At 38.2% G+C, this 24584-nt stretch overlaps 1 protein-coding gene across 1 annotated transcript; it reads left to right on the plus strand.

Annotated features, from left to right (window-relative positions):
* Positions 1-19860: 19860 nt before the first annotated feature.
* On the plus strand, positions 19861-20370 carry LOC141418191 (bcl-2-like protein 2). The gene has a single exon (XM_074058625.1). It carries the CDS (start codon positions 19861-19863, stop codon positions 20368-20370), a length of 510 nt encoding a protein of 169 aa, XP_073914726.1.
* The last annotated feature ends 4214 nt before the right edge of the window (positions 20371-24584 follow it).

A 24584-nucleotide genomic window follows, 5' to 3' on the forward strand; every position in this document is an offset into this window, starting at 1 on the left:
TTTGACTAAAATCCTATTTCATCTGCTATAAGTACAGATAACCTGCCCTCTTTTGGCTTTCAAATGCATAAGCTAGCTTTTCTCTTCCTTTTTACTTCAGCCTATGTGTATCCACAAAGTTGACCTGCATCTCTTGTTGGGCAATGTGCAGTTGGATCTCCCTTTTTATGCATTCAGCCTCTCTATGTCTTTTGATTGAATATTTATGCATTCATAATTAATGTAATTATTAGTAGATAGAGGCTTAATTTTGACATATTATTAATTGTGTTCTGACTTTTTAAAGCTCCTTTGTTCCTTTCTTCTTCTCTGTCATTTTTTTGCAGTACTTTGCATCAAACCTGAGACCTTGGGAATGCTAGGCAAGTGCTCTATCATTGAGTTATATCCCTTGTCATCCTTTTTGATTTGATGATTTTTCTGTAATTATATGCTTTGATTCCTTTTTCTTTATCTTTCTTTTATCTACTACAGTTCTGTGGTTTGTAGTTATCATGGATAAACCTAAATGATTGCATAATTCATCTTCTTCATTACTTATGTGAAATCAGGTGGGAAAAATGTGAATATGTTCCACTGGAAAAAAATTTTTTTGTGATTACATGAAGACTTTTGTGGCACAAATTTAATGTAATTAGTGAAATATCTTCTGACTATCTCATGGAGCATATATATACTTGCATCTTTACTTGATTGACATATATATATGTTTATATGCATCATTGAAAAATGTCTTATAACTGCCTATTTTAAGGTTACAACTTTGACTCCTACCCACTCTATATTTTGCATTTTTAGTGTCATGATTTACTCCATTTTTAATATGTATCCATTAACAAATAGTGACTATTAACGCTTTTGTCTTTTATCCTTCATATTAAGTCAAACGTGATTTACAGTGTTAGGGTTCTCTCAGTTTAACTACATACTTATTATTATCATTAAATATTTATTCTATGTTTTATTCTTCTCCTTGACTGGTCTTCAGATTTTATGTACTAAATGTACTTCTTTAAATGTGATGCAAATAGTACCATCCCATGAAAGGACAGGAGTAGTCTAAGAAAAGAAGGGAGAAGGAACCGGAGTGAATGTTTTACTTTCTCCTTTAAATAATCACAGTATCCATCATTTTAAAAATAGTTGCATAACCACTGATGTGCAACTGTGTGATTAGAACTTCCCTCTCACTCATATTTTGCGTCTATTTCTATCTTCCTCCAGTACACCTTCATTGCTACTCACACTTTTATCAGGTAATTAGATTGCCAGATTGTCTTTTTTCTCTGTTTAATATTCTTCATCTCTATCCTCTCTTCCCAACACAACATTAAATAAGTCTCTTCTACTAAATCACTCCACTTTCTCATTAACCTTTATTAATAAGCTAAACCACCACCCCTTCCTGCCTTAAAAAAACCAAATACTTTTTATTATTTATAAGTGTTATCCCACTTATCTCCTTCCCATTACCACCCTTACTACTAAGGACTTGCAAAATCAGGAAGGCTTCTCTTTGCTGCTATGCTAATCTAAACACTACTGGAGCAGAAGTGGTGACTGATTTCATTAATGTTTCATAATCTCAGAACTGTGGTTTATCATCTGCAATAGCTGTTGCAGCTAAGCTTGTGCCTTCTTAGTTGAGTAGCAGGCTGAACGCAGTGTCTTGAGCATTGAAGGCAAATGTTTGACTACTGAGCCACATACCTCCAATCTATTAGCAAGAAAATACATAACAACCCAGGAATTACTCAGTCTTAAATAATCCTTCATACATTTCCATCTAAAAGAAATGGAAGATTGAATCATCCAACCAAACACTTGGCCCCACATGCATAAATAGCATCATAGAAACATACATTTCATGAAAAAACAAAGCAATATGCCTTCTTCAAAAGACAACAAGTTCACAATAAAGGACTTAAATGATGGTGAAAAGGAAGAAATTTAAAACAGCAAATTAAAAACCAATAAGAATCTTCAACAAGATTGAAGAGATGTCTAAACAGCTGAATTAATTCTAATATGTTAGAAATAAACAACTAACTGAACTGAAAGAAAATTCAGATAGTTAAATGGAATAAAGAAGATAAGTCAGGATCAGGATATGAATGATTCAATAAAAATAAAGAAGTTCTGAAAATTTAAATCTTGTAATTAAAAAGCTCAATAATCCAAATGAAAAAACCAATCAAACAAAACTAGTGATAAAGGCAGAACAGGACCTGCCTGGAACTGAGTGGGGAAGGGGAGGAGAGGTTGGGGGAGGGGTACAGGGGGGAGAAATGAGCCAAACAATGTATGCACGTGTGAATAAAAAAAAATCCAATTGGGATGAAAAAAAAAACATTTTGTTAAATCAAAGGTAATGATTGTCAAAAAAAAAACCAAAAAAAACCCTTCTGGCTCATAGAATGGAGCACATTAAAAAAGAGTTTCAGGGACTGAAAATGAAGCAGTTATTAGACAAAGACACTAAAAAAAAAAATGAATGTGACATGCAAGACTTCTGAGAAATCACCAAAATATCAAATCTAAGAATCTTGTGTGCAGAAGAAGAGACAGAAATAAAAGGTGTAGATAGTTTAGTTAATAAAATAATAGCATAAAACTTCCCCAATCAATAAAGAGAGGTACATGCAGGTATCAGAGGTTTTCATAATACCAAACTGTAAAAATCAGAAAGAAACTACCCTAGACATATTGTAATTAAAACCCTAAATGTAAAGAACAAAGAAAAATACTGAAAGCTGCAAAAGAAAAGTGACAGGTCACATATGAAGGCAAATCCATTAGAATAACAGCAGATCTAAACACAAAGTCTAAATGCAAGGAATGCATGGAATGATGTTTTCAAGTTCTGGGAGAAAAAGCTGTCTACCTAGATTAGCGTATCCAGCAACTCTATCCATTTGTTTTTCTTGTCATATTTGTTTTTTTCCCTTTTTCTCCTTTTATTTTATCATTTTTATATGTACTTACATGTTCATACATTATTTGTGCCACCTCCCCTCCACTCCCTCAAATCCCCACCCCTGCTTCCAGGCAGAACCTGTCCACTCTCATCTTCTTTGATTTTATTGAAGAGAAAACATAAAAGATAATAAGAAAGACATATTATTTATGCTAGTTAGGGACAAAGATAACTATACAGACAGATTCCTAGCATTTGCTTCCGCACATTTGTGTATTGCATCCCACATTGGTTCGTTTCTACCAGACCTCTTCCCTAAATCCTGGTCCACTTTCCATAGTGGTCTTTGATAATTTGAGGTTACTTTATTCTCTCAACACGGGGCACATCAAGCACATTCAGGTTTTAGGTTTTCTTTCCTTTCCCTATTTCTCCTGTGCATGTTCTCTCCTTAGAGTGTGACCGGTGTCAAATAATATTACTGCACTTGTTTTAGGTCTGTAATCCACATATATGAGATAACATGTGATTTTTGGTCTTCTGAGCCCAACTATCTTCACTTAAAATGATGTTCTCTGGTTCCATCTATTGACTTGCAAGTGACAAAATTTAATTCTTCTTTGTGGCTGAGTAAAATTCCATTGGTGTAAATACATTTTCTCGATCCATTCTTTGGTTGTGGGGCATCTTGGCTGTTTCCATAACTTGGCTATTGTGAATAGTGCTGCAATAAACATGGGTTTGCAAGTGATTTTGTAATAACTTGAGTCACATGCCTTTGGGTATATCCCTAGGAGTGGGATTGCTGGATCATATGACAGATCTATGTTTAGTTTTTAAAGAAGACTCCATATTGTTTTCCAAAGTGGTTGTACTAGGTTACATTCCCACCAGACGTGTATGAGGGTTTCTTTTTCCCCACATCCCCGCCAGCATTCATTGTTGGTGTTCTTGATGATAGCCATTCTAACAGTGGTGAGGTGGAATCTTAATGTGCTTTTTATTTGCATTTCCTTTATGGCCAGGGATGGTGAGTGATTTTTCCTGTGTTTTTGACCATTTGGATTTCTTCCTTACAAAAAAAATCTGTTTATTTCAGTTGTCTACTTCTTTTTTTATTGGTTCATTCATTTTGGGGAGTTTAGTTTTTTGAGACTTCTGCATATTCTGGTTCTCAGTCCTTTTTCCGATGTATAGGCAGTGAATATTTCTCCCCCTCTATATGGGTGATCTTTTCAATTTAGATACCATTTCTTTTGTTGTGCAGGAGCATTTTTAATTTCACACAGTCCCATTTGTTCATCTTTTCTCTTAGTTGCTGGGCTGCTGGAGTTCTTCTGAGGAAGTCCCTGTTTACACCTATTGCTTCCAGAGTATTCTCTGCTCTTTCATGTACTAACTGAGAGGTTTTGGATCTGACATTAAGGTCCTTAATCCACTTTGAATTGATACCAGTACAGGGTGACAGACATGGACTTAGTTTCAGTTTTCTGCCGGCAGATAGACACATTTGTTGGAGAGGTTGTATTTTCTCCATCCTATGTTTTTGGCACATTTGTCAAAAATGAGGAGGGCATAGCTGTGTGGATTCATATCTGGGTCCTCTATTGTGTTCCACTGGTCTTCATATCTATTTTTTTTTTTTTGCCAGTACTGTCATGTTTTTATTGCTATGGCTTTTAGTACAGTTTGAAGTCAGGTATTGTGAGACCGCCAGCATTTCTCTTTTTTCCTCACTATTGCCATGGTATTTGCAGTCTTTTGCATTTCCAAATGAATTTTAATTTAGATTTTCTAATCTCTGTGATGAATGTAATTGGGATTTTGATAGGAATGGCATTGAACATATAGATTGCTTTTGGTAGTATAGCCATTTTTACTACGTTGGTTCTACCAATCCATGAGTATGGGAGATCTTTCCATCCTCTGCAGTCATTCTCGATCTCTTTCTTTAGTGGTTTGTAGTTCTCCTTGACAAGGTCATTTCTTCCTTCATTAATTTTACTCCTAAGTATTTAATTTTTTTGAGGCTATTATAAATGGAATTGTTTTCCTGTACCCTTTCTCAATATATTCACTGTTGGTGTATAGATAGACTACTGTTTTTTTAAGTTAATTTTGTATCCTGCTACATTGCTGAAACTGTTTATGTTATCTATAATTTTGTTAGGTGGAATTTTTTGGGTCTCTAAAGTATAGGATCATGTTACCTGCAAATATGGCTAATTTGACTGTTTCTTTATCTATTTGTATTCCTTTTACTTGTTCTTCTTTCCTTTTGCTCTGTCTAGGAATTCCAGGACTATGTTGAATAAGAGTGGGGAGAGTGTGCACCCTTGTCTCATTCCTGAATTTAACAGGAATTGTTTCAATTTTTCCCCATCAAGTATGATGTTGGCAATAGGTTTGTCATATATTGCCTTTATAATGTTGAGGTACATTCCATGTAATCCTAGTTTTCTTAGAGCTTTTACCATGAAGTGCTGTTACATCTTATCAAAGGTTTTTTCTATCTAATGAGATGATATTGTGGTTTTTGTCTTTGCTTCTATTAATGTGATGTATTGCATTGATTGATTTGTATATGTTAATCCACCCCTGCATCCCTGGGATGAAGCTGACTTGGTCTTGGTGAATTATCTTTCTGATATATTGTTGGATTCAGTTTGCTTTTATTTTATTGAGGATTTTTGCATGGATGTTCATTAAAGAGATTGGCCTGTAGTTCTCCTTTCTGGATATGTCCTTGTCTAGTTTTGGGAGGAGTTTAATACTGTTTTCATTGAATGAGTTGGGCAGTGTTCCTTCCCTTTCTACTTCATGGAAAAGTTTAAGGAGTGTTTGTATTAAGTCTTCTTTGAATGTCAGGTACTGGACTTTTCTTTTTTGGGAGATTCTTTATAGCTGCTTCAATTTCATTGCATGTTATGACTCTATTTAGGTGGTAAATATCTTCTTGGTTCAGTTTTGGAATTGTCATAAATATCTATAAATTTGTCCATTTCTTCAAGGTTTTCCACTTTATTGGAATATAGATTCTCAAAGTAGTCTCTGATCATTCCCTGTCTTTCCATGGTGTTTGCTGTTATCTCCTGTTTTTCATTTCTGATTTTGCTAACTTGGGTCTTTTTCTTCCTCATTTTAGTCAGATTTGCCAGGGGCTTGTCAATCTTGTTTGTTTTTTAAAAAAAACCAGCTTCTTTGTTGTTGTTGATTCTTTGGGATTTTTTTGGTCTCTGTTTCTGCCCTTATTTTCATTTTTTCTCTTCTTCTACTTGTTTTGGGTTTCACTTGCTCTTGCTTTCCTAGGAGTTTGAGATGTAACATTTGGTCATTAATTAAAACTCATAGCTTTCTTCTTAGGACTGCCTTTGCTGTGTCCCATAAGTTCAAGCAGGTTGTGTTTTTATTTTCCTTAGATTCCAAAAGTTTTTTATTTCATCTCTTATATCTTCTATGATCCAATGATTGTTGAGCAATGTGTTATTCAGACTCGAAATATTTACATATTTTCTGCTGTTGTTTTTGCTGTTTAGTTCTTGTTTTAATGCATTGTGATAAGATAGAATGCAGGGGGTTATTTTTACTTTGTTATATTTGCTGAGGCTTACCTTGTATCCTAAGAAATGTTCTATTTCAGAGAAAGTCCATGGGTTGCTGAGAAGAATGTATATTGTGTTGTTGTTGGATGAAATATTCTGGAAACATCAGTTAGGAACCTTTGCTTTATGGTATCATTAAATTCTAGGATTTCTTTGTTGATTTTTTTGTTTGCATGACCTATCTATTGGTAGTAGGGTGGTATTAAAGTCTCCCACTACCACTGTGCTAGAGTCTATATGAGCTTCTAAGTCCCTTGGTGTATGTTTGATGAAATTGGGTGCACTTTCATTGGGTGAATATAGATTGATAATTGTTATTTCTTTTTGATGTATTGGTACTTTTATTAGTATGAAGTATCCTTTATCTCATTTGACCATTAGAGGTCTGCAGTCTACTCTGTCTGATATAAGTATTGCTACTCCTGCATGTTTTGGAGGGCATTTTCCTTGGTAAATCTTCTTCAAGACTTTCACCCTAAGTCTGTGTTTATTTTTGTCAGTAAGATTGGTCTCTTGTAAACAACAGATTGTCAGATCTTCCTTTTTAATCCAGTTTGCCAAATGGTGCTTTTGATGGGTGAGTTGAGTCCATTAACATCCAATGTTAATATTGATAGGAATTCACTGATTCCTGCAATTTATTTGTTTTTGTTGTTTAAAGATTTGATAGTGTGCAATCAAATCAATGCTACTCTCTGATTGCTTTTCATTTTTTTCCTGTGGTTTGATAAATCTTCTATAGTAGCAACTTGGTGATCATATACTGTTTTAGTTTCTGTTTATTGTGAAATATTTTTATTGCTCCATCAATTTTGAATGATAGTTCTACAGAGCAGAGTATCCTAGGGATGAATTTATTTTCATTCAGTGCCTGAAATACCTCACTCCAAGCCATTCTTGCTTTAGAGGTTTCTGTTGAGAAATCTGCTGTTATTTTTATGAGTCTACCTTTATATGTTATTTATTTTTTTTACAGACCTCTATATTCTTTCTCTGTTCCTGTGCTTGTTGTTTAAATGATAATATACTATGGGGATGTTCTATTTGTCAAGTCTATTTGGTGGCCTGGATGCTTTCTGTACCTGAATGGACAAAACTTTCTTGATATTTGGGAAATTTTCTGTTACCATTTTATTGAATATGTTATTTATCCCTTTCGTTTGTACCTCAATGCACTCTTCAATGTCCATGATTTTCAGGTTTGGTCTAATAATGGAGTAGGTAAGTTCTTGCATATTCCTTTCACAGCTCTTGATTTGTTTGACTAAGATTTCTTCTGTTTTTTCTTTAATTTATATTTCATCTTTGAGCTCTGGGAGTTTGTCTTTCACTTGTTCTCATCCTTGGAGTGGTCTTCCACTGTTTTTTGTATGAATCTAGGGACTTTTAATTTCCAGGATTTTATTTGATTCTTTCTTCTGAGATTTTCCAAATCTGTGATCAACTCTTCTTTTATAATTCATGTGGTCCTCTTCAATTCATGTATTTCTCTTATGGTGTCCTTTATTTCATTTTAGTGTTAGTTGAGGTCTCTTCTAAGTTCCCTCATTTGTTTCTGTGTCATCTCATGTTTCTTGTTTTTGGTGTCTTGAAATTTCTTGAGTGCATCTTGTACATTCATATTGACTATGTCTAATATCTTCTCCATGAATTTTTCAGAGATTTCTCCCCAGATTTCTTCTTTCAGGGTTTTTTAGTCGACATTGCTGAGTTCCACAATTACATTTATCATTGTTTTGTTGAGGTCAGGGAATGGGAATTCATTTTCTTCATTTCCCACTGAATTGTTTATTGAATTATTTTTTTGAGGAGAGTAGTTTCCATACCTTCTTCTTCTCATTGCTCCACTTGGTGCTGTGCCATTATATTTTTGGCATGCTATGTGGTGAATTTGATTGCCTTATTTCTTTCCCTGATTTAATTTTTTTGCTATAGCTGACTTGTTTGTTAGCTAGGTTGATGTACTCTATCTGACAGTGGTCTGGGGATGTATCTTAACATTAGCAAGTTCACAGATTCAATGCCAGACTAGTTGTTAATGCATTCTATAGAAAATCCCTTGATGATAATATCTAAAATCAGTATGAGTTGGGGGGTATGGTTATTAGGCTAGTTATAAATTATGGGGATCTGGTAAGGCTGGAAATAAAAAAGAGTGGGGGTGGGAAAAGGAGTGGGTGGGTTGGCTGAGAGTTATGTAGGATGCTGGGTTTTCTGGCCCTTATGTGTGTTTGGGTGTATTTCTATTGTTGTAGTAGAGGGTGTTTGTGTCAGGGATTGCAGTGGGCTGTGGTTGTGTACAGTTTGTAGAGTAGGCTAGTTAGCTCATGGTGAGTGTATAGAAGGAAATGTTAGTGTGGTGACAGTTTGGGGGAGAATGAGAGGGGAAGGTGAAGATAGGGAAAAGAGTGGATGAGAAGGGGCAGAAATAGTAGTTGGGAGGGAGAACAATGGATTATATTACTGGAGGAGGGAGTGTGAAGCGGATGAGAATGGGGATAAGAAGATAGGTATGATGGAGTTAATAATACAGGAATTAAAAAAAAGAAAATGAAAGAAAGAAAAAAGAAAAAGGGACACACAGTAATAATAATAAAAAATAGGTTTAGGAACCTGGTTCAGTTCAGTTTATTAATAAAAGTTCTGGAGCTATTCCTTAGGTATACAATCCTGGTATTGATGTTCAAATGGAAGCTCTGATGTGGTTTCACCAGGTGATTGGCTTGTGAGTGATATTTGGTCATTCTGTCCACAAGATTAGATGGAGTTGTGATATGAGGTAAGACAGCCACGATATTCAGGATGGTCAGAGCTGTTTTCAGCAGACAGAAGCTGGGGTGTTCTTCAGCTGCAGGTCTGATTGGTCAGCTCCTCCCCCAGCAAGGTCCAGCAAGTCAGATTTGAGTGCTGACCTCTGTCCTGGCTAACAGCTCTGGGGTCCACCTACTGCCCTGCTTAGGAGTTTAGTTTCCCTCTCTTAGTCTTTATGAAACTTCTGACTTCTGTTGGGTACCAGTGGCTCCTCGAGGCAGTTTGCTTTTCTGTCTGCCCTTGCTGTCAGCCTTTGCTGTTTTATGGTGTGTCACTGAGAGTTCAGCTCTGAGAACTCAGTTTCTTGACACACCACTGACAGTTCAATATTGAGAGATTGGCTCTTTGCCCCTCCCCCATTCTCCAGGGCAGGTTCAGCATTCTGCCCCTTCCCCCAATATTGGTTATGGATTACAGTTTGCTGTTTACAGTTGTCAGTTTTACTGAGAGGGTTCAGTCCACACATGGGCTGAGCTGGATTATATTACTGGAGAGAGGGCATGTGTAGGGTCTCCTGTCTTTCACAAGCTTGTACTAGAAAATTTAACTGGGGGCAATGGGAGATGCTGGAAAAGACAACAGACAGAAGACCAAACATGCATAAAGCTGGGGCCAGGTAGGCTGGGGGCTCAGATGGAGGCACACAGCCCCCTCCACCTCCAGTGAGTTTATTATACACAGTGGCAACACAAGGTGGAGAGGCATTTTTCAGGGGAGGGGGAGTGACATTGTACTACTTTGGAACAGGAGAAACCTGTGACAGCTTCTCTCTGAATGTAAACATCTTGGGAAAAAAACAGCTGTACTGAATCTTGCCCACTTCTGCAGCTGAGTCTGCACCAACTCAAGTGTGTAATTTATTAGGCATAACTATGCTTGCTCCCTTCTGTGTTTGGGGCTGTGCCAAACTCAAACCCACAGCTTATTCAATACACCTGTCAGTTCCCCACATCTCCCCTGTTTTAATTTCTTAAATGTTCATGATGAAGCCTGTCCTCTTAATCCAAGGAACTGTCTTTGCACCATGCAGCATTTAACTAAAAAAGAAAACAAGAAAACAGTGAACAATACCAGAAGGAGTTCTTTAGCAAGTTAAATGGTTTGAAACCCTTGAATTTGTCCAGTATAGTTTTTGCAATAGTAGCTGGAGAAACAACATTATCATAAGCCTTTTGCATGGCCAGTATTTGTTGCCTTAATAGCCAGAAGTCCACAGTATCATTTGCTTCATTCTCATGTGCCCATAAGATAAGCTTAATCTGAAAAGCTATAGTCACTATATTGAGGCACCAAATGTCCTGAGGAATGACCTCCCTTGCACACCATATCATTAGTAAAGATAGATACAGGGTGGCTCTACCAAGTGATAGGATGCATGATTGGCAGGATGGGCTTGAAAGTCCAGTATGCATCACTCTGGACAACACCCACTTGTATTGTAATTATGACCAATGCCACCATCAATGTGGCTGTGGGATTCCCTGCTATCCCCAGGCTACCAGTTAACATCATCACCTTGACTATTAGTTTCTCAATTTGACCCAGGATGGTTGGTGTTTGTCTCACCAGCAACGATATCCTTGGCCACCTTCTGGTCAGTAGAGGAGTCAGCCTCAGCAGCTCCCTGTCTGCATCAAGTCTTCCAGCCTCAGACTCCTTATGTTCAGGACCAAGGGATCCATGAGGCTTGACAAACTAAGATGGTACCCACACTGGGTGTTCTGCACCTTCAGGAAAAACACAAACATGCCCTCTACCCTAGATAGCCAAACAATGAGCAATGACATGCTTAGTGGCCTCACCAGTATGTGCAAAGGCATAGATGCAATTGACTATGCAAGGCTGAAACATTTTGATGGTACACAGCATGACTTCATCATGCAGCTTCTACAGGTGCACAGTTTACATGGGCAAACCCAAAGCAAGCCCAGAGACTTGGCTATCTACCCAGGCTTTACTGTCAGTGAGTCAGCTGGGGAGATTAGAATGTGAGTGCAAATGGCTCACAAAACAGGAATAGAGGCTGCAATTGCCAGAGTGCATTTGCAGTGATGGGGGCGAGGGAATGGGGCCAGGCCTGGATGGGACTGAGCTCTTTTAGGAGGTTGGTCCGACACCCTAGCTCCACCGGCACCCACCATGACTCAATCCCTCTTGGGCTCACCTGTTCCCGGCAGTGGTGCCTCCCTCCACAGATCCTGTTCCTCCCCTCCGACATTGCTCAGGGAGTCAAGTCCTGGACCCATTGACACCAGTTGGTGGACTAGTCATGGAATCTCTGTTGCATGCCAGGGTCATTATGGTGTGGTCCCTGAAGCACAGGGTAAAATTTAAAACCAGCTATATCCTCTCCTTGACTACAAGCTGCCTGCAAGTCAGTCTGCAGGGGACTCTTAGCAAGAGCAAGAAACCTCTTGGCCCATGGAGGGAACCCCAATACATGATTCCCTGTGCTTGATGTGCCAAAGCTTCCTCCTCTGACACTGAATCAGAATCTCTGGGCTGAACTTTACTTTTAAGATGGGGCTGATGGTTCAGTGCTTCCATTGCCCACAGCATCTTGTTATTGCCCCTCACACTCCTGTATGACTGTTTTAAGGGTGAGTCTCAGATCCCTCTTGTCTATCAAGGAGGAAAATCCTTTATTTCTTACTTCTACTCTTCTACTGTATGTCTTATACCACTCTACCATAAGTCTCTACCATATTCTATTGGATAATTTCTAACATAGCTTTTTTAAAGCCTACAGTTCTCAGTCCTTGGACTCACCCTGTTTCAGGTTTCTATACCTGGCTGTATTCAATACACTCTCCCCCCACATCTTACTTGTTTCTTATTATCTCTTATGTGTGCACTTCTCAGAGAGTATCTCCTCATCTCAGCCTTCAAGTTCCCCCATAGTTAGCTCCCTTCCAGGTGTCACCTCACTCTCAGTCCTGGTTTGGGCACCAGCTCTCATGTCTCACATGAGCTTGTCCTAGAAACCTAACTGGGGGCAATGGGAGATGCTGGAAAAGACAACAGACAGAAGACCAAACATGCATAAAGCTGGGTCAAGGTAGGCTGGGTGCTCAGATGGAGACACAACAGCCCCCTATACCTCCAGTGAATTTATTATATACAGTGACAACACAAGGTGGAGAGGCATCTTTTGGGAGAGGGGCATGACATTGTACTCCTTTGGAATAGGAGAAACCTATGACAACTTCTCTCTGAATGTAAACATTTTGGGAAAAAACAGCTGTACTGAATCTTGCCCACTTCTGCAGCTGAGGTTGTGCCAACTCAAGAGTGCAATTTATTGGGCTTATCCATGCTTGCTCTCTTCTGTGGTTTGGGGCTGTGCCAAACTCAAACCCATGGCTTATTTGATACACCTGTTGGCTCCCCAAGTAGGGGAGTCATGTGTTTTGTGATGCTCACCTGTTTCTTCTTCAGTTTCACACAGGCAGGTTTGGAGCAGGCTTTTGAGGAGAAATGGCATCATTCAGTTTGGTGTAGGGAGTCTTTCAATGGGCTCGGGGTCCAGGATGTCACAGTTTGATTCTGATTGAAGCTCTGTCTTCTGCTTGTTGGGAGAAGAATGAAAAGAAGAGAAAAATAAAAAGTGGCCAGGGGTTTTTACAAGGTGAAATGCTTCCACAAGAAAAGACAATATTTTCATTAAAATGGGAATCAAGATTGGCTATTAGATATTGGAATTTAGTCTAGTGAATGTGTATATCTTTAACTCTCTTATATTAGTGTCTGTTAAGATAATTATAATAAAACTAGTGGAAATTAAAGAGAACCTGTCTTTCTGATTAATTTGTAAGTATGAACTTTGAATAGCATAGCACAAAGTATAAATATTTTAGTTTGGAGCATATAGTATTGTGTTTTTCTAATTGTCAAGTTTTTATTAGCATAAGCTAATTATACGAAAGGTGTTTCATTCTGAGCATGTGGCATTTGGGTACTCTTTAGACAAGTCACTTTATTGTAGGATAGAAGCTGTGGTTTTCATTCTATACCCTTCTTTTTGGATATTAAGAAAATTTACAGAAAGTACTCAACATTCATTCTAAGGACATATAGAGATTTAAAAATACTCAGCATTGTAAGTAGCAACAGTGATTATAACTAAGTAGTTGTGTTGGGCTAATCCTGAGCAAGAACTGAGGTTAGGCCAACATGGAAGTAGTCAAGGGAGTTGGCCTTCAGACCTTTATTGATATGTGTGCTGTATGTGCTCAGGTGTACAATTAGACTGTGTGAGCAGAATCATTCATAATTTACAATGAATGATCCAACAAGATGGTAAATTGTGACATTGCCAACAGTAATTTTTTATTTTCTGAGCTTAATGGGGATGTTATGAAATTTTATTTTTGGAATAACTTACACTTTAACTTTTTCTGTAAAGTGATAGTAAATTTTACTGGGAAAGAAATACATTTTCAGTAGACTGGAACCAGGCAGTTCTTTAGAGTGAGAAGAGAATGAGAAAAGTAATTAAATCTTTTAATGCATTGTGAAGTGTCATTTAAGAAGGGACATTCTTGGAATGAAACTGTTTTCTGAAGTCTTTAATTATAGAAAATATGTGCCTGTGTTACCTAAGAAATTTGTTTTGAGACAGGTTCTCTTTATGCAGCTGGGATGCCCTGAAACTTATTGTGTGGTCCAGGCTGGCCTTGAAATTGTCAACCTCCTGTCTCTGCCTTTTGGTTCTGAGAATTTCAGATTACAAGCAAGTACCAACAAGTCTGGTTTCTAAGTCTTCTTTAGTTATTCACAATTTGGAACAATAAAAAATGCATGTAAGGTAATAATGCAGCTAACATGATGATATAGAGTATGCAGTCAAAAATGAGAAATGCATTATTTTTTATTCTATCATTTTGTTGCATTTTGTTCCCACATGAAGAGTGAAAATCTATATATGATCTTTATTTTTAAAGACTTTTATTGGTCTTATAATGAATTTCAATCTATTTAATGAATGTGAGTAACTAGGGATTCATCCCTTCACTTTCTACAGAATCATGTTATGTTATTGTTAGTCTTTTGAGGAGTTGTGTTCCCCTGCCTTATTTCTCTCCCCATGTTTCTATTTTGTGCTTTGCTTGTGTGTTGTTAAGTTAGTAAGTCCCTTGATTTAATTTCTATGCTCTAAGTTAGTTGTTATTTAGTTTGTTGTAATATTTCTGTTCCCTCACCTAGTTATAACTTAGCAATAACAAGCTCATAGATTCAACAGCAAGCTACTTATTTACAAAATACATTAAAAAATCCCTTGGTAATATTGTCTATAAGCAGTTGCTATTGGGGGGATATCAGTTATTTGCATACAGATGGGTGCTTAGGTAATTAAAAAGATGGTGCTAAAAGAGGGGGCAGGGAGCAGGAATGTGGCAATGGGGAGAAGCGGTATGAGGTGTGGGGTGTACAGGGTAATAAGGCCCTAATATATGTAAAGGTGTGGTTCAGTCATTGTGGGGAGAGTACTATTGTCAGTGATTGCAGTGGGATAGTAAGGATGAGGGTAACCTGTAAAGTTGGTATAGTAGACTATTCAGTGAGAGGTGAGTGTGGAGGAAGTAGGGACAGTGGGGGGAAAGGGACACAGGGAGACAAAGGCAAGGGGAAGAAAGAGAGGAAAGAAGAGAAGAAAAAATAGGTGAAGAGAAAGATGAGTGAAGAAGAGAGGGCTAAGCAAATTGATTGATGGACAGAATGGAAAATGGAGCTTGGAAAGAAAGCATTTAAAAATAATATAAAAATTAAAACAAATAAAAAATAAAAATATTAAATAAGAATAAAAATATATTTGTTGTCCAAATTTCCTTCTTGTTATTGGAGAGGAATGGGTTTCTTTTCAGTTTAATGGGTATTCTGGGATCTTTTCTCTGATGTCTAATCCAGGTGCTGACATTTTGTCAGGACCTCTCTCTTTGTCTCTGCCCCTTCTCAAGTTTCCTATGCTGGGCTGTGTGGCAATGGATGTTGCCCTTCCCTATTGTACTGATTTGGGGGAGATAAGCTCAGAGTGTTTGAGGTGAGGCTCTTCTTGGTGGGATGGGCTGTCTGGTTCAGTGGATTCTGTGAAGTGGTCCTGCAAGGAGTTGGTGTGTGAGATGTCGCCAGCCCCTTCTTCTAGCTGTGCAATCCTAGGAGGTAGAATTCAGCTTTTTGGTCCATCCCTTTTCTCTTGGAAGTTTGTCAGTTTTATCTCAGTCCAAGTTTCTCCAAGGTGGTAGAATGTTTTGTTTTTACCAGACTGTGACAGGGCCACCCACCCCCCGACAGGCTGGGTCAGCTCAGCATTCTTCCCCACCCCTATCAGACAAAGGTGATACTTTCCCTCCATTTGTGGCCACCAGTTTTTCTCAGGAGGTGTGCAATCTTCCCACCAGCTGTGCTGGACTATGTAGTTCCCTCCAGAGCAGATGTGCGGTGCTCCCATGGCAGGGTTGCATTTACATTCAGTGGAATAGAGTCAGGACATCTCAGGCAAATAGGAGTACATGATTCTGTGTCCAGAAATTGTGGCAAGTCCAGGACATCCCAGAAGCTTGCAGAACTTGATCTGCAGTTCTATGTGTTGCATTTTTGCAAATGAATAGAAAAGAAGCAAAAAAAAAAAGGAAAATGGGGTGGCCTCAGGTTGCTGGTCCACAGCACCTGGGCTTCTTGGCCTGTCCTGTGCTATAAAAAGCTAATGTAAGGGTCCACTGTTGTAAATTATGTGCACCCTATTTATTGGCAGTATGTAGCTGGCAACAAAGCTGAGTTCCCTAATCCTTGCTACCACAAATCTGAAATATTCTTCTGAAAACCTGGATCTCAGGATCCCAGGGTTCTTTCACCATCTGCCATCTTTATCTCATGTTTAAAATCCTGTTGCAACTATTTTAAGAATGGGAGGAAGGAGGATAAAGGAGGATGGTGATAATGGTGAATTTAACTAAGATATATTGCAAGCACTTATGTAAATGTCACCATGTACCCCCTGTACAACAATATTATGATAATAAAAATAAATTAAAAATTAAAAAGTTACCGACTCTATAAATAGCTCAGAAAAATTAAGCACCTATTGCAGACTATGTGGTGCAATGAATATCACAAATTCATGAACTTGCATCCAGATTACTTGGCAGACTATGCATCTGGTTATGGATGTGATACTGCTAATCGTGTCTACCCAGCATTGTTTTATTTTTTTAACTCATCAGGCATGTCTGATTTATTTCCTTTTAGGTAATGTTTTTTGGAAAATTACATTTTCAAAGAATCAGCCCTTATAAACAGATAATCTTTCCAAAACTAAAATCCAGTATCTAGATTCCCATAACTTACACAAGCAGGTGGAAATGTCTGATGGTCGGCCAGGAGTGTCATGCTCAAGCAAGTTTCACGTCACAAATGGTCAGCTACAGCTAATTTCAGCAGCAAATCCAAGCCCTACAGAGCACTACAGACTACAAGTGCTGCTCTCAGCTGGGCTGACAACTGTCTTATTGCTAAAGTATGCATGTTTTCTTTGGCAACATTATCAATTTAACACCACAGGACAACTATAAAGGTTTGGGTTAACTCAGTACTTAAAGTATCATTATAATTATTTGAATGTAATTTCTAAGATGCTAGAATAAGAAAGCCTCCCAAAACATGCCTAATGCCCCCACAAAGCCCCACAAAATCCTGCTAAATAGTCACTACAAAAAGATTTTCAGTTTTATACACAAGTTCCTAATTCAACTCAACTTCACCACTTGAAACATTACAAAGTTAGATCCAATTCCTCACCATATCTTCTGTGACAAAGGACAACAAACAACATCTGGGTACCTGTCAACTTTTCTGAAAGGCTGTTTCATATAAATTCAAAATGGCCTAAAGGTGGCCAAAACTTAATAGGAATTTTCACTGAAATACTTTAAAACTTATACTTAAATACTGGTAGCTTACTAATTTTTAAATTTTGTTCCATGGAATAATCCTATTTTGGAGACTTGGTGCAATATGACCAAGAAATTTAAATAGGAATCTCCAAGTCTATAAGTTTAACTAAGAAATCTTTTCTCTCTCTATAAAGAAATCCCCAACTTAAATGGCTTCCACTAAAAACTTATCACTCCAGAATTCACATACAGTAAATTAAAACAAGTATGACAGAAAGTGCAAACATATTCATGTGACACAAAAGCAACAAAGGTCAACCAGCAAAAAGTTCAACTGTGCATACACTGCCAGCACTCGTGTGCACACTTTCAGAACAGTGAGAGTGACTCATCCGGGTAATTTTATATACAGCTGTGTACAGTTTAAAACAGTACAACTAAAAAGTCGTCTATGCAAAAGCCACCATGAAGTCCAATGAAGCACTAAGTAACAGTCTCACAAGCGGGTCTGAGTTCTTAGCAGAACAGCTGCATGGCGTGGCTCTAAGAGACACCCTCTTCCTGATCGATCATTTGTGTTTTAATTGAAAACACATCTGCCAGCAAATGTTTTGGAATCTCTGAGCCCCGGACTTTGAGGGCACAACAAGAATTCTCTACTTTGGCCAGACTCTGTTCCAACGTGTACAGCTTCTTGGAAACCTCATAAGGTCCCGTGTTGCCAATGAACGAGAACCCATCATACACCTGGCATAAAAACTGGGACTTTATGGACCCATCCTTGCAGGAACAGTGGGACTTCTAGTAGGTAAAAGTGGTGTTACAAGTAAAGGAGTGCAAGTATTTCCAGGAGTAGTAGATGAGGATTATACTGGTAAGACACAAGTTTTATCTCAGTAGACGGTGCTATGGCCTTTGAAAAGGGACAATCTATAGCTCAACTGCAGTTATTGCTGTATCAACCTTTAAATAAAAAATAGCAACAATGTATAGGGGGATTTGGGAGCATGGGTACCAAACATGCCTTCTGGACACAATCAAAAGCTGAAATATCTAGAGTACAGCCATCATTATCAGTCTCTCTTATTGTATTTAACACATTGGACTCTCCTACAGTATTTTATGCCAATTTTCTTCACAACTGAATATATTAGAATGGTTAAATTTATCCAATCAAGAAAATAGTTCTCTAACTCCTTATGTTATTCTTATATGTAAGCTCATAACCCAGGGTAGACAGTGATGAAACCAGTTACTAGGATTTGATCCCCAAACTATTAGTATCCCTATTACTAAAGAGAAAATTCAGACATTATTGTCAGCAAATTCAGAATGGCAGATCACTTGTTCTGATTTTCTAGGAGACATTGATAATCATTTGCCCAGTGATAAGTTGTTACAATTGCTCAATACCACACCCTTTGTTATTCCTCGTATCTTAGTATCTCAACCCATCCCACATGCTTTAATGGTCCTTACTGATGGTTCTAGTTCAGGCAAAGCAGCCTGTACCACATATGCAGGAAAGTAACATATACAACAAACATCTTATACATCTGCTCAAAAGGTAGAATTATATGCCATTCTTATGGTTCTACAAGATTTTTCTGATCAGTCAATAAATATAGTAAGTGATTCACCTTGTGTGGTAGGAGTCATTTGTAATATTGAAACAACAAAAATCAAACACATTCCTAACAAGCAATTTAGTTTCCTTTTCCACACTATTCAAGATCATGTTTTTTTCTGACAATATCCTCTTTTTGTTACCCATGTTAGATCTCATACTTCATTACCTGGGGCTCTTACTTATGGAAATACTATGGCTGATCTTTTGGTTTCTTCATGATTTCAACAAACTGCTAGTTCACATGACTTGTTGCATCAATCTCTTAAGTCTTTGGTAATACAATTTCTAGTATTAGGAAAAAGGCTAGATTCATTATCCAATCCTGCCCTTCTTGTCAGTTGCTACTTACTTCTGCTTCTACAGCAGTAAATCCACGAGGATTGCATGCCAACCAAATCTGGCAAATGAATGTCACACATATAAAAAGTTTTGGCCATTTGGGATTTGTTCATGTTATAGTAGATACCTTCTCTCATGCACTGTGGGCTACTTGTCAAACAGGTGAAGTAAACAGTCATGTAAAGTGGCATTGTTTAGAATGCTTTGCTACTTTGTGGATACCACATACTATGAAAACAGAAAATGGTCCTGCTTACTCAGGAAAACGTTTCTAACAGTTTTTGCTATCTGGGATATTCAACATATTACAGGGGAACCTCATAATCCTCAATGTCAGGCCATTGTGGAATGTATGAATGGTATACCTAAAAGACAATTGTTAAAACAAAAAGGGGAATAGACATGGAATCCCCACATTCTCAATTACATATGGCCTTACTGACCCTAAATATTTTCACATCTTCAGATGATGGGAATGTGCCTTTTGAATGACATTCTCAAAAAATGTACACTAACTCCAAACGTTGCCTTTCATTATGTGGAAACACCCTGAATCAGGCCAGTGGAGGTGACCAGACAAGCTATTAACATGGGGGCATGGCTATGGTTATATTCAAGAATCTGAAAACCTAGATTGTGTTTGGGTTCCAGGAAGAAATATAAAACTATACAATGGATGGAGAGATAACCATCGCGTGCCAGATGATGTCCTCGGCCTTGGCACCAAACACACAGGCTCTGGTGGCTGACTTTGTAGGCTATAAGCTGAGGCAGAAGGGTTATGTTTGTGGAGCTGGCCCCAGAGAGGGCCCAGCTGCTGACCCATTGCACCAAGTCTTGCAGGCAGCAGGACATGAGTTTGAGACTCACTTCAGGCATACTTTCTCTGATCTAGTGGCTCAGCGGCATGTGAACCCAGTCTCAGCCCAGCAATGCTTCACCCAGGTCTCTGATGAACTTTTCAAAGGGGGGACCAACTGGGGCCATCTTGTGGTCTTCTTTGTCTTTGGGGCTGCCCTCTGTGCTGAATGCATCAACAAAGAGATGGAACCACTGGTGGGACAAGTGCAGGAGGAAATGGTGGCCTACCTGGAGACAAGCCTAGCCAACTGGATACACAGTAGTGGGGGGGCCAGGTGGGATTCACATCTCTGTACTTTAAGCTTTCTTAAATATTTTTAAATGCTTGCATTTAGCCTATTTGGAGCTATCATTATAATTGCATGCTTACTTTTGTGGTGTTAACTTCTGAGTAAAGCTAGTTATGCTTATTTTGTAACAAAAACAAAAAGGGAGACAGGTTGAAGACCATGCAGTGTAGTGAATATCAGAAGTTCATGAACTTCCAGATTGCTTTGCAGACTGGGCATCTGGTTGTGGATGCGATACTGCAAACAGTGTCCTCCCAGCATTGTTCTAAGAACTATGAATTCCTTGTGCTCATGATTGTTCCTGCATTCAATAGTGCTATGTGGTGGTTTTCAGAGCACAAAATTTTAAACATATATCCTATTTTTCCCAGAAGTTAGCTATTAAACCACATAGGCTTCATGATCAATAGCTATACACAGCAACTCCATAACTACTGAGGGAGTGGGGCACTCTGGGTCTAAGTCCTTCCTCAGATCTCCAGCCTTCCCCCTTGCTTCCAAATTTCGTGCTAACTCTGAGTCTTTCTTTTCAATGCATACTTCCTCCCTTTTCTCTCTAGGTCAGTGGCAAACACCAGATAATAAATTGGTCAAATAATAAATTGGACAATGAATTGAACAGATAACTTTTGATAGGAGAAGTATAAGTTGCCAATAAACACATGAAGAAATGCTCAACATCCAAATCACAAATAAGATGACTGATTGACATCAGCTGACATTTCCTCACACATATTATTGAAAAGCTAGACTTACACCAAACTCCCTGCAGAAAGTCAGTTCTGGTTGCCCAGCAGATTTCATTCCATCAGCTTCCCAAGAACTTGCCATGGGTTCTGGTGAATACAGTTCCACAGACATGTCAAGGACTTGTGCATGGAATTCCAAGGCAGAAGGGAGAGAGCCAGGGGAAGGAAACTTTATATGGCAGATGTCCCATCCATCTAGATTGACCTTTCAGTGAAAACTGATGGGTCTGACCAACTACATCATAGAAACACCTGCCAGATAAAAGATAGAGTCCTGAGGAGAAGCATAGCCCAGCAACGAGTCATAGCTCTATCTCAGAAGTCTTGGCAGTGCAGACTGAAATGGTGTGACTGGAGAGAGTTCCCAGAAGCTAAGAGTGCAGCAAAGCAGTATCAGACCAGGAGCTGACTTGGCCCAATCTAGAGAATAGCAGAGTGACTTGGTGGGAGCTGGGGAGGCAAAGTAGGCACAAATTAAGTGGGGTAGGTTTGGGGGCTGAGAGCCCAAAAACAGATGCCATCACAGGAGCTTTCAATCAGAACTGTAAATCTTACTTATCACACTGTGGAACCAGCCCAGGGCTTTCAGCAGCCATCCTCCCACTGAGCTAAGCCTCCAAACCAGGCTGCCCTTACAGGACTAACAAGTTCAGACTAAAAAATAAACACAAAACAGCTGTGCTAGAGAACATTGAGGAAAATACTGATTTTTTTATTGTCTTTTTGATTTGTTTGAATGTTTGTTTTGGGTGATTTTATTCTCTCTCACATTCTCTTTAGTTCTGCTTTTCTTCCCCCTTTTCAGTCATATGAGAGCCACAACATCTGACTTTTGAAATTCATTGTTTAACCCTTCTCCCTCTCTGTCCTATCACTCTCCCACATTTCCACTTTCTTTCGCTCTACAATTGTTTATTTTTCTTCTGTCTCTGTTCCCCCAACACACAATCCTTCTTTTTTGCCTTTATTCTTAACAGGTAGCTAGATTGTCAGATAAAGGTTTTATGCTATCTTCTTGAAGTGTCAGATTTTAACCCTTATAGTTATGTGAGCCACTCTGTGATTAATTTTTGTAAGTTAAAGATCTGAATTCATAGTTGTGTTCATCTTGTATGGAATTAATTGAACTATGTGAATTGCAGATCTATAGATTTATGTTTCTGACCCAATTGTGTAAGATTTTTTGAAATTGTTTCTTTAAACAATTCTCTCTCACATTCTTCTTTTTTCTACTGTGACTCTCTTTACGTACAGTGTCACACCTCATGGTGTTACAGGGGTCTTGGTGATCATCTTCATCTACTTTCTGTTTAGGCTGAATAATTTATATTAATCTTCCTTCTTGTTTGGTATCCTGTATTCTACCCTCTGAGATCTGTTTTGAACATCTGTATTCAATTAAAAAATTATTATACCTTTTAATGATAGCATATAAATATAAATATAGAAAAATGTAGATATAGAAAAAACAGAAATACGATTTCTATTTTTAAATTGGGTCTATTTTGTCATTGAGTTTCTCAAATTCTACTTGATTTGGATATTAATCCAGTGTTAGATGAATAGTTGCAAATACTTGTCCTGTTTTTAGGTTGGCCCTTCCCTCTGTTGATTGCTATTTAGTTTGAGGTAAACTCATTAGTTCATTTTTGCTCCTTTCTATGTGCTTCTGGAGTCATATAAAATCATTGATTACACCAATGCCTTGAAATGCTTCTACTTTGTATTCCTCTAATAGTTTCAAAGTTTTTAGTCTTACATTTGCATCTTTGATCAATTTGAATTAATTTTCCTTTTCTTGGTGGGACTGGTGCTTGAACTCCAGGATTCACACTTGCAAAGAAGGCTTTCCTCTGCTTGAGGCAGACCTCCATTCACGGTTGTTCTGGTTATTTTGGAGATGGACTGTCATGAAGTATTTGCCCAGGCTACCCTCAAAACACAGTCTTCTCAATCTCCGTCAACCAACGAGCCAGGATTACAGGCATAAGCCAACAGCACCCTGCCTTATTTAAATATTATACAGAGTGAGTGACACTGTCAAGTTGCTTTTTTTGCATGTGAATAACCAGTTATCTGAGTACCATTTGTCAAAGAGACTTTCCCCCCAGTGTGTGTTTTTGGTGGCCTTTTGAGAATCTGTTGGATGTATATGCATGGGTTTGTTTCTAGTATCTGTCTCTTTCACTGGTCTATGCTTATGTGTTTATGCCAGTATCATGCCGTTTTGGTTACTATGTCTCGAGAGTATATCTTGAGTCAGTTATTGTGATGTCTTTAAATTTATTCTTTTAGCTTGTGGTTACTGCAGCCTTTCAGGGTTTGTAAATTTGTGTGATCATTACGGAGATTAGTATGGAGGTTCCCCAACAACCAAATATAGGGACAGGCTCAGTGACTCAAGTCTGTAATCCTACTTATTTGGAAGGCAAAGATTGGGAAGATCACAGATTGATTCTTTAAATTTTTTCTTATAAGTTTGTTCTTAATGTATTAGTGTTTTCTGAGAATGACTTATTTTTAAGTATTTTGGCCAATGTCACTACCCAAGTCCTCAGAGTATCTGATTTCCAATGTGAAATCTTAATTAATAATTCCTTAGACCCATGGTATCTACATTATATCAAAAAAATTACACACAAAAAAGTAGGGACCTATCGATTCTGTCACATAATGCAGCAACTGAAGTTGTCCATCTGTTGGAACACAGGAATAGACTTCGATAGCTGCAATGGGGGAGCAAATTAAAGACGACCCTCTTCAAAACAGTTCCATGCTTGAAGACAAATGGCTTGCAACAACAGTCATTAGATGGCCCTGTGTCCACTCCTGATGAAACATGGAGACCTAACAACCAAGGGAAACTGAAAACAGTAGCATATCTTATGACAGATCTCAGTGACTCTTGGTAGTTTATATTTTCTATAGATTTTCAGCATCTATTAGAATCTTTATAATGATTTTTTTGGAAGAATATACATAGTATGGATTCTGGGAAATCTAGAAATTTTTCCTGTTTTCCTTGTGATTCATGGCTCCTTATGTTAGAGGAATAAAAGGCATTTTTTATTTTTTGGTGGTACGGGGTTTGCACTTAGAGTCTCATGCTTGCTAGGGAAGTGACCTATCACTTCAGCTACACTCTAGTCCTTTTATCTTTGGTTAATTTTCAGATTAGGTCTTATGTTTTTCACCTGGGGCCAGCCTTGACCTATGATCCTCCTACCCACGCCTCCCACATAGCTGGAGTTATAGTTGTGCTCAACCATGACCAGCTTGTTTTTCTCTCTCTCTCTTTCTCCCTCCCTGTCTCCCTTCCTTGCTTTCTTCTTTCCTTCCATCCTTTCCTACTTTTTACTAGCATACATTAATAGTACAAGGAGGATCATTGCCATAATTGCATCAATGCATATAACATACTGTGAATAGGTTCACCTCTGTATTATATAGACTCTCAGTAACTTTTTTGTCTAGGCTAGTTTTAAACTACAATCCT

The sequence above is a fragment of the Castor canadensis genome, chromosome 2 (assembly GCF_047511655.1).
Source record: "Castor canadensis chromosome 2, mCasCan1.hap1v2, whole genome shotgun sequence".
Classification (NCBI taxonomy): Eukaryota; Metazoa; Chordata; class Mammalia; order Rodentia; family Castoridae; genus Castor; species Castor canadensis.